At 42.8% G+C, this 17,896-nt stretch overlaps 1 protein-coding gene across 1 annotated transcript in view; it reads left to right on the top strand.

Moving 5' to 3' along the window:
- The window catches only part of lmbrd1 (LMBR1 domain containing 1), a 70,554-nt gene extending 63,561 nt beyond the window's left edge, over positions 1 to 6,993 (top strand). Inside the window, exons 15-16 of the mRNA XM_080848667.1 lie at positions 4,439 to 4,530; positions 6,014 to 6,993. Coding sequence (XP_080704793.1) covers positions 4,439 to 4,530; positions 6,014 to 6,118 — 197 coding nt within the window. The 3' untranslated portion in view covers positions 6,119 to 6,993. The remainder of the gene's footprint in view (positions 1 to 4,438; positions 4,531 to 6,013) is intronic.
- Positions 6,994 to 17,896: the final 10,903 nt, after the last annotated feature.

The raw sequence follows: 17,896 nt of genomic DNA, 5'->3' as shown, positions 1-17,896 counted from the left end.
GAAGTGACAGGTCCTAGCTCGGGGGGTGGCTTGGTGCTCTCTCCGGTGATGTTAACAGACTCTCCCTGGCGCTTAAGTGGGGGGCCGGGGTGTCATTAGCACGCACCCGTAGCGCGGATGCTGCGCCAATTACACAAGGTGCCGTGGTGGCAATTGCTTTGTCATGCCTCACAGTAAACATTCACGCCGTTCCTCTCCACATGGGATTGTCCTTTGTCTCTTGCCAGAATTTGGCAGCAAGGGAGTAAAGCTGTGTGTTTTAATGCTTTAGTCCCTACATATTTAAGGACGAATTAGACTTATCCGTACAACACGATTTTGGGCACATAGGAACGCCTTCAGGTAGCTGGAACGCCTTCTCAGGTAGCTGAAACGCCCTCTCCGTGCTCTCCAGAGCCCTCGGACAGCTCTCCATGTCCCCGCAAAAATTTCTGTCGGTCCGTTCATTGCGACGGATACTACTTGGCCGTGATTGGCTTTTTTAAACTCTGGCATCAACAGACAGCCTACTACATGCACTCGCTCACACAAACAAGCCCCGTTAAAAGTACAACCGCGCACGAGAGGGAGATAAGCATATTGAAATTAAATTATTCACATTGCAAGAACGGAATGAAATAGCCTACACATTACACATGATAGGCATCTGCTATGCCCAAATAAAACTCACATTGTATGCTACACCAGAAGAGACACAACAAAAGGGTCTTACCATTGAAGATATATACAACGCAAGCACGGGATTTTTCAATATGTTGCGATCATTTTTCGAAATCTCCACTAAAAACCACTTGTTAGGCATGTTATCCATTCATATCGATGTGAATCAATCAATTCTCATACAACTTTAACTGTGATGTGTTTTCCTTTCATTTCACAACTTATTTATTGTATAATTCACGATAGCAGTTGCCCTTTGTAAACATTAGGCTACACATCGTATCGTCTCGTCACATGATCAAATAGAGATTTGACATTGGACAACAGCACAAAAATTACCCAGAAATCATCATTGAAAATATGAATATGACGAAAATACCGAAGAAAATAAGAACGTATTCATTTAATTTAATCGTTTTTTAATAGTTTCTATAGTGTAAGATCAGCATTTCATTTTGTTGTAGATTGCTACTGTTTCTCCCACAAAAAATACCCACCATGATAGAGATAAGTTTGCCCTTTCAGGTGTATATATAAGATATGTAAATATAAGTTTAGACAAGGTCAAATTATTATGTGTCTGCTGACACCTGCTGCATTTGAGCAGTGACAGCAGTAAGTAAGTGACAATTATGGTGGAGAGGCAAGGCCAACTAACGATTTCCATCGCAGAAAACCGTCATGAATTAGCTTATCTTCGGCAGGTAAACCGCTACTGCGCCTGCTGTTGTGGCAGTGAATTGTTTTCAGGACCCACGGCTGTTGGAGCACCATAACGGGACACAAATGCTAACTAGTACGTACTATCCGGCCACCCGCCCACCGCCCGACTATCCGACGCGACCGTTTGAGTACCTTAATGGCACTTTTAGAATTCACTGAAGGTGAATGCACCATGGCTTAAAATGGCGTCTGTATTTTATGGACTGGACAGGTTTCATCCAGATGCGGCACCCTTGCCCCTGGCCCTTAAGTTAGCAGTTATCTTTATTGGTAATAATAATTCTATTTTGCATGACCTTGTTCTCTCAGTTCAAGGCATTAGATGAAGACTGGCATTTTGGCAGGGACATTGACCGCCACATGACACAATGAAAGTAAGAGTATTAAAAGAGTGAAAGTCGTCAAGCAAAGGTGAGGTGGGTTCAGTTAGGCAGACTCTAACATCTAAAAAAAAAAAGTCTTTGAGAACTTGGAAGCAGTGCTTCATTTAGTCATTGTGAAATGCCAAAAAAAAAATCTTTTAAAATCAGGAAATTACTGAAGAGATGTGTTCCACACATACACACACACACACACACACACACACACACTCATAGACACCCACCCACACACAACCCGACCAATACAAAATCTAATGTGCCTTGGGGTATTAGTAATATTTCAGTGCCTGGTTCAACTGACAGAAAAGAGACGAAGCACAAGGGAACACAAAGCTCATTGAGAGCAGAAAACCCATTCAAAGGAAGTTCAGAGTTTAATGCCATCGCTGGAGACAAAAGAGGAAATTGACTCCAAATGAATAATCTGGCATTCTGGCACTGTTTTGTGGCATACTCATCCCAAACCCTGGGTTATCCAGTTACAGTATGCGAGTGAGCAGCTGCGTCATCACCTTACATTTGCACACTGGATAAGGGTCTTGGACCTAATTGCCTCTCACTTTCTAATTGACTTTTTAAAATCCTAGTCATATCATACCATGTGGGAGGCCTCAATGTTTCATTGGGTAATTCGTCGGTCACTTACAGACAGTATTTCCTCAGTCATGTACATGTGATCTTTTTCACTTGTGCATCACTGGTCAGATTGACTGACAACATCGTCAGAATCTGCTGTGTCATTGACTCTGCTCATCCCTCTCTCTCTCTCTCTCTATATCTCTTTCTCTCTCCCTCTCTCTCTCCCCCCATTAGCTTTTGCATTATCCCCATGATTTTAGCAGATGCCGCCGCCAGAGTAATTAATGACGGGAGCCGGTCTCACGGGGCCACTCAGTAACGGCGACATCCGGATGCCTCCCTAATAGCATTAATCGCTCACAGAATAGAACCACTCGCCCCCCCCACCCCAAAACAGAAGAAACAACATCACACATCTAGCACTGTCATGGGGTGCACTGCCATTCTGAACACGTTTGAGAGAAACAGAAAAACTGCCCCTCTTACTGACTCACTCGCTAACTCACTCAGACGTACATTCTAGACTGAATTGAAATATCTCAAATTTAAAAATTAGGGTTGATGCTTCTGTCTGAAGTGCAGAGGAAGGGCCCACAGCAAAGGTCTGTGTTTATATCATAAAATACTGTATGTTATCAGTCTGGCTTGTAATGAGTGGAAATGTCAAATACAGCCTCAAATACTCTCCATGATTTCCTCCATAAAATTAATTTAAAGTCACAATAACTAAAGTGGCTCCCTGATTTTCCTCCACAAAATTAATTTAAAGTCACAATAAGTGGCTCCCCTACGGGTTCCATGGTCAATTTTCTTCTACAGTTCGCTTCATGTATTTTTTTCTCTGAAAACTGAGCCCAGCAGCTCTTCAATTTGTGTAGAGCTTTAGTAAGTCAAAAACTAGTAGAACAGCTGAAAACATCCATCCTAACATCCCCAACTAACAGAGGACCTCTGGGCCACTTCAAGTGATGAGGCCGGGTCTCAGAGGAGACTGAGGCAAGAAGGACTGCCACCACTGCTCCTGCTCCTGCTCCTGCTCCTGCCCCTGCCCCGGCTCCTGATCTTGCTGTCCTCATGTGACTGATTCCCCCCATTACAGCAAGACAGTCTGCCAGGAGGATGAAAAGGGCATGCTGGGATATAAGCGTCAGTGCTAATCGGCCCTAATGGCTTCGGCGACGCTGCTGCTGTCGCCACTGTCACCGCCACCGTCACTGCCCGTCCGCCTTAAGCGTAGGAGCCTCGAGCCGACACCACACAGACTCCAGGGTGCACAATCCCTCTCCTCTCCACACCAGTCCTCTCCTGTCTCTCACCAAAGACAGCCTCTCTGCCTATGCTTGTTGCTGATGTGCTGAAAAGGGGTGGGGTGGGGGTGTCAGTGTTGGTCAATCTTCTGGACTGAGCAGTGATTTTCCCAGCTGCCTCCATCCATCCATCCATCTATCCCTCCATCCATCCATCCATCCCTTCATCTATCCCTCCGTCCGCTGGCTGGCCCTCATGAAATGCAGCGCAGAGGAGCTCTCCCTAGGTTGTGCATTGGTGGGCCTGCTGGACTTGAGGCAGGGTGAGGGAGTCTCTCTAGCACATACAAATAAGCCCCATGGTCATCGTATGCCCAGGAAAGAAAGCGCTAGAAGCAGCATACTAATGCAAACGCTTATGGTAATGCTTGGCATATTTAGTGCTTTTTATTTTGGGCGGGCTAGGGAGGGGCGGAGTTTGGGGCAGAAGGTTCATGTTAAGAGTCAACTTACATGGGGCGTTACATTTGTCTTGCAATGCAGTTGTGATTAATAATTCATCTCTGAAATATAAAGTCTGATAGTTTCATTACTTTAATTAATCAGCCTCATGCTTTATTCATGACGTCTTCCTGCTTGGGTTAGGATGAGCCACGGCATTATGAAAAATAGCAGTTGTCACATTGAGTTCAAGTGCACATTATTTAGGTTTTAGGTTGGTATTATTCAAACACTCACACCTACTCTCCTCCTCTGTTATTACCATCTGTAAACCTGTAATCTCAGTTTGGCCCTAAAATTGGTTTTTGACATTTTTGTGTTTTTCTTTTTCTTTCTTTCTTTCTCTAGATCAGTGCACAGTGACGAGATCATACCTTTTCCTGCACAAGTTCTGGTTCTTCAGCACCATCTACTACTTTGGTAACTGGGCGTTTATCGGGGTGAGTACTGTGGGGTTTGAGCGTTCATGGTTTACGTATGCTCTAGCAGAAGAGCTGAATGGCAGGCCTGATCAAAGGTAAGGAGCACTGGTCATGGGGTTGAGCTCAAACAAGAACCCTTACTTCACTCTCCCTATGTGAAGTATTGAAATTATAACCATGACAATATGGAACCTCAAAGGAGCATGTAAGGTCATCGTTAGGCAAACTGGCAAATACCCACCACACACGCAAACGCACACACACACACACACACATACACACAAACGCCCACAAACACACACAAGGGGGTTGGAGTGGGGGTTTGACCCTGCGTGTTTCAGCACATAGTGTCCATTTAACTTCCATGAAAAGTATAATGTTGTTAATTTGTACACTTTCTTGAGCTATATGAATTCTCGCAGCAGTTAGATTCGCAAGTTGTATAGGTTAAGTGCTCTGTTGGCATGGAAAGGACGACTCTCTTTACTGACCTGAATGAAGAATTGGACAATGTGATAATGAATATCACCAAACCAGCAAACGTCTAGTTCCAGACTCATCACCACACCATCGCCATTCACACTTTGTCAGGTCAGAGTCTAAGGGGAAGGTTGTTGGCAGCAAACCGTTTCCCCTGTTCCGTGTAATTGCGGTGATTGCTGGCACAGTACGGCAGGCACATCAACCTAGTCTTGTTTGGATGCACCTTCTTGTCAACAATTTTCCCGAGCAGTCCCGCTCCTCATCATAATACGAGGAGAAAGACCAGAGAATGAAGGCTCTAATTAAATGACAAGTGAGATGAAAACAAGATGAGAAAGAAGAACGAAATCAAGGCCCCTAACAGCAGCAGACGTAATAAGGCACAATCATGTGAGAAGCCAGGTGTTCATTATGCTTCAAGATTGCTTCCAGACATCCCAACAATGCGTGGCTCTGGGCTCTTCCACCTGAAGGCACTGGAGACTGAGAGCCACATCCTGCTCTAACTCGGGCCATCAACCCCAGCACACCACATAGTCCAACAGCACACACTCAGAGAGGAGCAATGCAGCGGATGGAGTTTTGATTGAACAGTCTATTTTGAAGTTGACCCGCAGAATAGGGTGGACATTGGGGCGTACTGTTCTCAGGCTCGTTTTGCGCTCTTACTGAATACTGTAGCGTTTTTCGATTGTGTGCTGTGTCATTATGAGTTCTAGAGGGTGTTTTTTTGTAGGAGAGCTGAAGCCAGGCTTTGTTTCTTGCACATTGGTATTCAGGTTGTTTTAAATGCAAGACCAAACCTTATTCTCTTTAGTGTTTTGCACATTTAGAAGCCAGCAGTGGGTGGTACAGTGGGATGGTTTTGGCTGTGTGATCTGTTTTACCAGGGAATGAATTCTCCTAAAAGAGCTCCTCCCTTCATTCAGCCCCTCTATTGACTAGTCCAACTCATATGTATTTAGTTTGTCTTACAAGTCCCCAACTCTTCTTGATCACGATTCTCCTCTCATATCAGGTGTTTCTCATCGGCCTGACGGTCTCCTGCTGCAAGGGGAAGAAGTCGGTGATTGAGGGAGAGGTGGAGGCGGACGACTCCGACGTGAGTGATGATGACTACTGAGGGAGGCAGGGATGGAGGGAGGAGGAGGAGGAGGAGGAGGAGAGACAAGCAGCTTTTTTCATTGCCCAGATCAGACGGTACCCAGGCCAGGGCCATGCTGACGGGGTTTGCACACTGGATCTGCTCTCATTAGGCACAAATCATTTGAAATGAGACAAGTGGGTAGTTGTCCCCACTGCTGTAATCTTAACAAAGTAATGCTTTTGTTTGTTTATGTTTTTTTAATTAGTTTGTTACTGACATCGACTTTCGTTTGGCAACTGACACAATTCCAGAAATCCTGAATGTGGTCTTTTCTGTCTTAAAAGGTTCTTCGTTGTAATCCAGAGTTTATGTATTAACCGATTGAAGTGTTAAACTCTTCTTCACTAGCCAGTGGGATGCATGTTCTATTTCAGTCTCATCAGGACCAATGACCAGCAGTTGATGCTCTAGGTCTCTAAAATATGTTTTGGTTGAAAACCAAACATAGAGCAGAATTTTAATCTTGCACTTTGAATGCCAATTAGATTATATGAGATTTAGGCATTGGTAATCGTGTTCGATTTGAGAACCTTAAGTATAAGCAGGATGTTGTTGTTTGATGAGGTACTTCAGAGTTTTCTATATAAATATATATATATGAAAAAATATCAAAAATACAAAAGTACTCAGTGGAGTTCTTTGTCTCCACAGCACTCTTTATGTCTGTGTTATTTATTCTAATTGCCTGTTTCTCTCACTGTACATTTCTGGAGGTATGTTGAAGGAGTCTTTCAGGTTTGTAACATATATCTTGTACCACAACCAGATTTAATCTTAATTTTGTGATGGAAATGATGTGAAATTTTATTTTACAAATTATACAAATGGATTCGTTTTGAATAAACATTCATCTCAGATTCATGGAGTAATAAATGTTTTGTTTGTTTGTTTTTACAAAAGTTGGTATTGTGTACTTGTACAATGTTGGATTAACTTTTATTTAACATCCATATTTTACATGAAATGCTAAATGATACTTCACTACATTCACACGCACGCACACATGCGCACACGCACGCACGCACACACACGCACGCACACGCACGCACACGCACACATGTTCCCCTGACAGTAATTTCATCACATGGGTAAAAGCACTCTGACACTGTGGTAATTGTCACACAGGAACAGCCTGGCTCCACTAGCAAAGAGAAACTCTTCCCACAGCGTTTACTTCCAGCTCCCTTCACCTGCAGAGTTCCAGGCTCCACCCACACTTCCCTGAGTGCCTGTTGCTATTGACCCTTGGGCTCAACAATTCCATTCAATCAAGCTGATGGGCAGAGTGGTGAGCCTGTTTAGTACTGCACGTGCATACTCAGTTTAACTGCCCCTGGACCACAGATGGACACTCATTGTTTTCAGACTTGTGACTGCAATTTTCTTAGAATAATCTGTGCTGCTGACGTTGGGTGACACACACACACACACACACACTTTTCATGTTTTCACCTTTGGCCAGATGTTCATGTGATTTCATGCACTTTCCCAACAGATGGCGCGGTCCTCACAAAATAAATGATCACCATCTTCCATCTTGACCAGTGGAGGGGTCCTAGAGAGATGTGAAGGGGTTAGCTGTTATGACATCAGTTTGAGCAGGTCAGAAAGGTGAATAGGGAAGATTTTATGGTATATGTATCTGTAGCTCTGAGCCTAAATCCACACGCTGCATAATTTTGGAAAATGCTAAAAAGTAAATTGGACTCAGGGGTGGGGGCTGGGGGGGATGGGCTGCCCATTTCACGTCGCCCATACAAGCCATAAAATGCAGATTTTTATAAAAATGGGGAATTTTGTCAATAGAAACGACAGCATTGATGTGTTTCGTCACAGTTCAGTCATACTGAGTTTACAGCTTTGCAAAAAAAAACACACGCATCTTAGGGTAGACTTCCACTTTCAGCTTGAGAGCATGAATTGTGGAAGAATAAATTGTTTACAACATGCTTTTCTGATGTGCCTTGTGATGTACCTCGGGGAATGAATTTGTCTTTGACTGCAACATGGAAGAGGGAGTCATTAGACTGCACTGGTTTCGATGGGTATTTTCCAGGTCAAAGGAAATTGGCAAACAATGGTCTAAAAGGCTTTCCTCCCCTTGTGTTGCTCCCAACCTCAATCCTCATTGACTCATGCCGCTTGTGTTATTTACTGGGAGGGAAAGACAGGGGGAAAGGGCAAAGACTCCACTAGGCCAGGTACATTTGATCTGCCTCAGAAATCGGACAGGAAATAATTGGCTTTTTTTGCTGACCCACATACTGTACGTGACCCTATACACAAACCCAGTCTGGTAAACTCTAATGGATCAATACAGCAAGCCATTATCAGAGTCGATGACTGTGGTCTATCCAGTGCTAATCGTGTATAATGAATGTGTCTGATCCACGAATGGCCTTTACTGTATTCCATTGCTTCTACACAAGCTTTAGTTTTTAGTTAACCACTGGCAGCACATGCATGTCCTAGTTTTGCCTGATGTGGAGGTTGGTGCAAGGTGGATGTAAAATACAGATACAATAATGTAAATATGCGTACCTGTAACCCTGCACACCACGAATGCTAATCCTGAGCAAGGGATCATGTGAACCACTAAACTATACAACATGGGACACTAAAATGTATTAAGATTACAACAGAAAGCATGTCAAACTTTGATGAAGGCCTCCTTCCTAAGGTTGCATTCAGATACTCAAACAAAATGATGTCCTATGCCCTTTCTTAACCACTTTTCACTTGTCATCAAATGTATAAGGAAAACCGCAGTGCTAAAACAATCTGAATTATCTCATTTCCTTTCGTAGAGGATGGTCCAGTGTACCCTATCCTAAAGAAGATAAGAAAGGAAGAATCGAAGCACCTTTCCTTAGCATTTAGAGAATTTGACCAACTCTTATCAAAAGGATAAATTCAGTTCAGTCAAAACGGCAAGAAAGACACTTCAGGGGGTAATATCAAAGGAGGAGAGAGCATATAGGGTTGAAAGTCACTGGAGGTTGAACCTCCAAATGTCTGGCAAAATATCCATCTGCACCTCACTGACACACAATGTTGATCTCAGTCCCCTCGGCCCATCCCGTAAGCCTTGTCCTAAGATGGCCCCCGCTGTCTTAGTCACAGTCACAGTGGGGTACATGGAGACCTTGACACACAATAAACAGGTATGGAACAGGAGTCATGGGGGGCCAATCAAGACGGGAAGATCAACTTGATCAAAATATAAGTCTACAGACCTCAGTCATGATCCGCCTTCGCTGAGAAAAAAGAGGGCTGTTCTGTGAGGGATCCACGCTGTAACCTCGACTGGAGAATTATGATGCATGTCCCCATTTAGGTTCTCAGGGGCAGATAAATGTAACAGAAAAGAGATTCAGTTTCAAGACTTGGAATTCAGCTGCATTTTCAGAGAAGGACCATGAACAAACTAACAGCTGAATGCATAGGAGATTCATTGATTTTTTTTTTTAATGCATTTGGGGTCTATATAGGCTTACTATGAATGGTTTTTAGCCTTCACAATATGAACTTTCACAACTGTAACTGACAGGAAGCAGCCATAAATTCTCTCTAAAGTATATGATTTGCCAGGTACTCTATAAATTCTAACTCCAAGTCCATCCTTATCCCATGACTTGGCAGTGCAGTATCAGAAGAGGCCAGTTTATTTAATATAGGAATATTTTTACCGTAACAGTCACAAAAGCATGAAGGAGAGCCTCTGCCTCTCAGTTTCTTTCTCTCTGAAAATCCCTGCCTGTTCTCTGCTGTGGGCTGTTGTTTGTGAGATACTTAAGTAACCAGCCATTCAGGACCCCTAACAGCACCACTGCACTGGGCTTACTTGTGCTGACAGCTTCCTCGTTTGCACTCGTTTTCCGCTCAGCCCCACAGACCCCTGTGCTGCACTGGGGGACGGGTGTGAGCCCCGACCTCCCCCTGCACCCTAGATCAGTGCCCCCCTTCCCCATGTCTGAGTTGCTGACACCCCCAGGGCCAGTTAACCTCCAGGCCGGCTTGTGCTCCAGTGAGAGCCGCCCACCACGGCTTTTCCTGACATGTCTGTCAGTCTGTCAGCCTCGTCAACACCCAGAACAAGAACCACAAATACAAATATTTGAAAAGAAAAAAATATTACATGGTTGTCCTCCTCCTCGTTGTCAACTTATCTGGTTTAGAAACAGGAAAACACTGTCAGCGTGACTGCTATCAGATTGGCTGGGAGCTAGCTGGAAGTCACGCCCCTTTAGGTTGCATGTAATTATATGTGTGTTTGGTTTGGACACTGAGGTACCTTGCCCTCCAAAATGAACACTGGTTTACCATTCTAAGAGGCTTTTCTTTTGTGTATTTGTGTTGTCCTCTGCAGACACAGAGAGAAAAAAAAGCACTTAAACCGTATCTGGAGTCTTTGCAGGGTATTTCTTTAGTGCAATGTAATAGTCGTGTACTGTGCAGTGAGAAACACAAGAGGATGGAACATTCCTCTGTCTGAGTGGAGGATGGAAAAAAACTGACTAAGGGCCTGCAGAGCGGGTGCATTCTCCCTTCACGGCCTCTGATTTATATGCTCCATATTTAATAGGGCAGAGACCCGGGTTTGATTAGAATCTCTTACCAGACATGCATTGGAGAGAACTGAGAGACGTGCGCCATGACAACACACCGCTAAACTGCATGAAAGAGAGAGGATAGATCCCCAGAGAAAGTGGCGCCGCCTCGCTCTCTCTCTTTCTCTCTCTCCCTCCCTCCCTCCCTACCACTATTTAAATGAGTCGGCTGATGGATGGGAAAACAAATGTTATTTGGGACATAGGCCGTGCCAGGGCCCAAAGACCCACTAAAGCATTTATTTACATGAAGCGCACGCTATCAGGAAAGCAATACACCCATACACGCACATGTTATTATTAAAATATACTTATACTACTACTAATTAGATAGAGAGCCCATTCGTTCTCATCAATTATGCATATGTTGATTAATAGCTGGCATAATGGCTCCCTGTCTTCCAGTACACAGACAATGCTGTTAGCCTACTGCTACGTCTCGTGCAAATGCTAATACTTACGGAGATAATGACTGACACTTGGTCAATCACTGCTGTCCCTACAGTACAAATGAAGAAAGTAATCAAGATTTCACTGCAGATTTAGATATATTCTAACCATCAGATCATTGTGGATGAAAGCTCTGGATGTGATGCAGGTAGTTAGGGCAGGGAGCCATATGTTAAATGATGTTTGTGAAAGATGTGGGGGGTGAATGGAATTATGGGGTCCTTGTGAGGAAGACCAGAAAAGTCAAAAGTTTAAAAGTTGCAAAAGCAAATTGCACAGCATTTCGTTTCATTATTTATTAACTCTCTGTCAACTTGGTCCAGAAACAGGAGTGGGAGGGGAGAAGAGCTGAGCAAAGAAGAAGTAAAATCACCAGGGAACTATCTAGGAGAACTCCTGGGGAGCTGGTTTGTTCCCATAATTAAGGGACCGTCTTTAATGTTGACTGAAGTAACTGAATGTTCATGATTACTTTGAATTGTGTTTCACAGACGCTAAGCAAGACAACTTCACTTGATTTAGATTTTTGTTTGGTTAGGGAAATTGCTTGGAAATGCAGGCGGGCCTTTACATGTTAGTTGTTGATCACTGAAGACGAGGCCTTGTGGTGTGCACTCCAACGCGGGCCTCAAAAGCATTTGGCAACTAGGCGGAGGTCTACAGTTTCACTGAGATTCTCTGGAGAGGGAAGATGGGGAAATAGAGCAAGGTTAGGGCAACTGATCGAAGCAGTTTGATGAGTGGGCTTTGTTAGAACATTTGACAGAGCATTTAACTCTAAACTTCTGTATCTGGGTGAGTGAATTACATGTGCCATTGACCATGGTAGTTTTACTTGCTTCTGGCAAACTCAGAGTTGCCGGCTTTCGAGGCTGACTTGGCGTAAGAATTGATGAGATTCGATGAGATTGACAAAGACCAACATGGGAGTATTTTTAGCCGTGAGATCCATTCAAGTTTTTTAAAGCGTGTGTCTCACGCCAAAAACGTGAGAGTTGGCAACACAAATAGGAATGAATATTCCAAAAACACATTGTTCATCAGTTTGAACTGTTTTTGTTCTTTTTTGACAGTGAATTTAGTTGTGTGTCTTTAAACTGGTTTCAAATGTGCCCTTTGCCTCTACATCACTGCCTGTTTTAATGTACAGGTCTTGTTTTTAATTAACTCTTTTAGGCTTATACAGGTAGACTAACTTGTAAAACCTTCACTTATTTCTTGTCTAAGAAACTATTGGTTGATGCATTTTGTGAACGCTACCAGTAAATTCCAAAGAAAAAGCCTTAAAACGACACTCCTTTCCATAAAATAAAACTGCAAAAAATCCACTTGCCTGTACATTGTTTGTAAATAACATTACAGTAATTTATGCATTACATGAAAGTACATTATATCATACTGCATTAATTAAAAATGCATGAAATTTTGTATACAAACTCTTACTTTAGTGCTGGAAGCCAAGGGAGCCATCACATCCACACAGGGCCCAACTTTAAGATTTACTATTCCAATATCAATTCCAATAACATCAAACCCCCCAAAGTAGGAATTTAGTGAAGCATGAGCTTCCTCTCAAGGTACTTTACAGATGCCTGATGCCTAAAACAAAGCTGAAAAGGAAGCTAAAGGAGGAGGAGAAAGAAACACACAGGTAAGGGCTTTACAGGTGAGCATGTGCAAGCATGGTTATCATTTATGAAGCTCATTGAATATAAAGCAGTAGGCTACCATATTTTGTCCACTGCGAACTGCACCGTATATAAACCGCAGGACAGTATTTTATGTAATTTTATAAAACAAACCAGTGTATTGACCACGTCTGTGTATTAACTGCAGTTTTTCAATGTTACATCATCCTGTCACATAAAACCAAATAGCATGAAGTTGTGGTGAAAGTGTTACTAGCCATTTAAAAGTTGTGTGGGATGGGCATTTCAAGCGAAAATGCTACTCACACATGCGCACACACAAAGATATGCTACCTCATTCTTGGTTGCTATAGTTGCTATGCTAGCTAGCTAAAGGAAACCGTTTAAATTGCAGAGTTCCATTTGCATGACATGATAGCTAGTTATCTAACTGATGTTACAGTCTCCTCAAAATTATAATAGGAACAAATAAAGTAAATATTAAAATCATATTACACACGCTAGCAACTACCAACTGATGGGCCTCATTTATAAAATGTACTTACGCACATAACTGATCTTAGACTGTGCGTGCGATCAAATCCACGTCTAAGTACAGATTTATAAAAACCGTCTTAGGCGTAGAAAAAAGGACGTATCTCCACGTCTGGTTTCAGTTCGTGTAAGTACATTTCCTTGCGGCAATACTGGAGTACTGCAGGAATTCAGGACTCCGACCCAGCGCCGACTGCCGACACGCAGTTTCATCATCATCATCGTCAGCACCACCGTCACCATTTGGGCTAATGGTGAAAGGCCAAATTAATGTTTCGCTCAATAAAATCAAATAAACTATTAGAATAATTTACACATGAATGAGATTCACATCTTATAGGTATTCCGTTTAAATTTCACAAGTGTAAAACATTTCGCTCGAACTTATACCCTATAAAAAGACTAATAGTGGCTTAGTTTTCAGTAGGAGATATGGCTGCATTGGTGTTGTTAGAGGATATTGCCAACTAGGAGAATGAGGAGAGAGAGGGTTTTTTTGTGGTCGCGCAGACTTTTTGACACAGGATGATGTATGTCTGATAAGCAGGTACCGCTTGCAGAGAGCGTTGTGCCCAAATGGCCTCTCGTCTAGAGAGGCGCACCAGAGGCAACCAGGCCATACACGTTCAGGTATTGTCCGTTCTTGGATTCCTGGCTACAGGAACGTTCCGATGAGAAATTGGAGACCAGTCGAGCAATCCCCGTCATCATTAAGCAGAATTTTGCCCCGATGTTCTTTGCAGTATACTATCCCATATGCCCGCAATTTATTAGATTTCCATACAGTGAATGTGAAAGAGGATTTCCTGCGTAAAACAGGGTTCCCAATGTATTATCATCCAGATTTTGCACACTCAGAAAGCCTAGGAAGCCCACTTCAATACAGCACAGGTCGGTAGTGGAGCGCACCAAAGCCTTGGTGCTGCTGCCGCAGATGTGGCTTCTGTCACTGCTCGTGCCGCAGGTGCTGGTGCTTCGGAGACGTGTCTACTACATGTCAAATACTTTGCTTTTGCCATTACACCACCAGACAGGCTTTCTAACGAATTTTTGGCCCGCATCTGCTGTTCCATCAGCAGAACGTTGATGTCAACCTCACTTTATTTATTCTGTTTACATGTTTCTTTCTTGCTTGCCACTGTCACAGATAGTTTGTGCATTGAGGATGCGCTCTGTTTGTGCATTGATAATATGCTGATTAGATTAAATAGGGGCGTTTTGAAGGCGGAGATTCAGTTGCGCACAATTTCACGAGCATTTGTGATTTATAACCGAAGGATTGGCGTACACGTGTTTTTTGTGTGTATCCTACGTCTGTTTTCTGTGGATCTCACTTACGCTCATTTCAGGAAATGTCTTAGACAAAATGTAGGATGGTTTCTACCCAACGTTTTATAAATGAGGCCCGATTTGTTTCCCTGAGATAGCAACGATAGTTCATAACTTGGTTAACTCACGTGAGACCTCGCACACACCTCTTTCAAAGGTTCAGGCTCCATAGCATCCCATTAAGATGTTGTTTTGCCTAATACACAAATGGGATTCAAAGGGCCTCATTTATAAAACGTTGCGTAGAAACCATCCTACATTTTGTCTAAGACATTTCCTGAAATGAGCGTAAGTGAGATCCACAGTAAACAGACGTACACACAAAAAACACGTGTACGCCAATCCTTCGGTTATAAATCACAAATGGTCGTGAAATTGTGCGCAACTGAATCTCCGCCCTCAAAACGCCCCTATTTAATCTAATCAGCATATTATCAATGCACAAACAGAGCGCATCCTCAATGCACAAACTCTCTGTGACAGTGGCAAGCAAGAAAGAAACATGTAAACAGAAGAATTAAAGTGAGGCTGACATCGACGTTCTGCTGATGGAACAGCAGATGCGGGCCAAAACATCGTTAGAAAAGCCTGTCTGGTGGCGTAATGGCAAAAGCAAAGTATTTGACATGTAGAAGGCACGTCTCCGAAGCACCAGCGGCCGCAACTGTCGCACTGCTGCTCCAGCATCGGAGTCTCGCTGGCCATCGCCACCTTCCCTTAGGCATGCCTTTGCTGTGCTCCACTACCAACCGCGCACGGGCATGTGCTGTATTAAAGTGGTCTTCCTAGGCTGTTTGAGTGTGCGCAATCTGGATGAAAATACATTGGGAACCCTGTTTTACGCAGGAAATCCTCTTACACATATTGCTTTTCCTGGGCACTGTATGGAAATCTAATACATTACGGGCATATAAAGTGATAATACTGCGAAGAACATTGGGCAAAATTCTGCTAAATGAATTCCAATTTCTCATCGGAACGTTCCTGTAGCCAGGAATCCAAGAACAGACAAAACCTGAACGTGTATGGCCTGGTTGCATCTGGTGCGCCTCTGTAGACGAGAGGCTATTTGGGCACAACGCTTTCGACAAGCTGTAGGCCTACCTGCTTATCAGCCATACATCATCCTGTGTCAAAAAGTGTGCGCGATCACGAAAAAACCCTTTCTCTCCTTATTGCGCAGTTGGCAATATCCTCTAACAACGCCAATGCAGCTATATCTCCTAATGAAAACTAAGCCACTATTAGACTTTCTATAGGCTATAGATTGAGCGAAATGTTTTACACTTGTGAAATAAAAACGGAATACCTATTAGACGTGAATCTCATTCATGTGTGAATTGTTCTAATAGTTTAATTGATTTTATTGAGCGAAACATTCGCCCTAATGGTGACGGTGGTGCACGATGATGATAATGAAACTGCGTGTCGGCGCTTTGAGTTCTAAATTCCTGCAGTACTCCAGTATTGCCACAAGGAAATGTACTTACACGAACTAAAACCAGACGTAGAGATACGTCCTTTTCTACGTTTAAGACGGTTTTTATAAATCTGTACTTAGACGTGGATTTGATCGCACGCACAGTCTAAGATCATTCTGTGGGTAAGTACGTTTTATAAATGAGGCCCAAAGACAGACCCTTTCTACCTGGCAGAGTTACTGTGAACTTTACTAACTTAACCAGCATTTAAAACATGCATTCCCATGTATAGACTGCACCTGAGTATTTACCGCAGGACTGCAGCAATTTGACAAACTCAATGTATAAACCACGCTTAAAAGTCGGTAACTGCATCTGTGACAGTCCCTCAGTAACACCAAGCAGAGGAATGCAGCTTCTGTATGTGGGATTGTGTACCCAATGTGAAAGGCAAAGGGTTCCAAACCCTTCTTTCCAACATCTTTCCAAAAGCTTGGAAACTGACCCCTCAGAAGGCTCTTTTAAACTGGACAGTGGCGGTCCGTGCATTTCACGACTGGGCCTTCAGCGATGTCCTACACGATGTTAAACTGAGTGAATCCACCTCCTAATACCATCATTATGACGCCATGGCTCTCGAACCATTATATTTATACAGAAAGGCAGTATAAGTGAGCATTGCATCACCTTAACATAGTCGAGTACAACAGACTTTATTAATATTTCCGGAGCATTTAAAATCAATACACCCGTATTAACAATACATTAAGAGTAGTACACTCTCAGTTATATGATCGCTTAGATATTACTGTCACAACTTAAAAATAAAAGGCGATTTTCAGGGATTAGTCTACAAAGTTTTATTAAGTCCACCGAAAGCTTTAACAAGTTTGTCCACTAAACATCGCATTGTCCCACCTGCAAAGCAGTTTCATTAAACTTCCCATCCTCACGATATCCAGTTTCTCTTGAAAGTTCCGTCTTGAAAATGGCGTTGTAATTGTATCAAAAACTGGAATTATCAAGTTGGTGTAAACTAGTTTATTTGAGTTGGTTAATGTAATTATATTTAGTCTTACCAATTGAAACAACTAGCATATAACGATGTACGTCGTTTTCGCATTAGCCAGCTAAACTGAGCACTGTACACACACACTGAAGCGCTGCACCGGTCTGCCTCAGTATCCAATCAAAGGACGTTTACGTGTCACGTTCAACGCGAGGAAAGATATCTTCCGGGCCTTCTAGAACATAGACATGTATACATCTTTGGGAAACCTTAAATTGCGAGAAAGGTTAGCTAGCCATTCAGTAAGATTCATAATACAGATGTATCTTTAAAAAAACAAACAAACATTTAAATAGCAATAACGTTTAAAACATCAATTTCGGCCGGCGACTGACTGCAGGTGCATCTCACAGGTGCATGTAGAATATTGTGACATTTTTTCCGTAGTTTCATTCATTACGTGACACCTTCATATATTGTAGAACTATTACATTTACAGTGGCATGTTTTGAGCCTTTTTTTGTTTTAATCTCGTCTCTTTTTTTAAATACATCACAGAGAGAAATTAAGGCCAGTCGCTCAGCCGAAACGCAGCCATCCGTCGCGACCATAAATGCTATATAATTACATTATACATACATTGTAATTACTCACAAGCAAGTAGTGGTAGATTATATATTGTAATACTCCAGACAGTCTTGGTCAAACTTGTGGGAAACTTCCCGTGCTTTATTGTTCCAACAAGCATATAA

This window comes from Sprattus sprattus, assembly GCF_963457725.1.
Source record: "Sprattus sprattus genome assembly, chromosome: 12".
NCBI classification, from domain to species: domain Eukaryota; kingdom Metazoa; phylum Chordata; class Actinopteri; order Clupeiformes; family Clupeidae; genus Sprattus; species Sprattus sprattus.
This window is presented reverse-complemented; position numbering and strand designations above follow the sequence as displayed.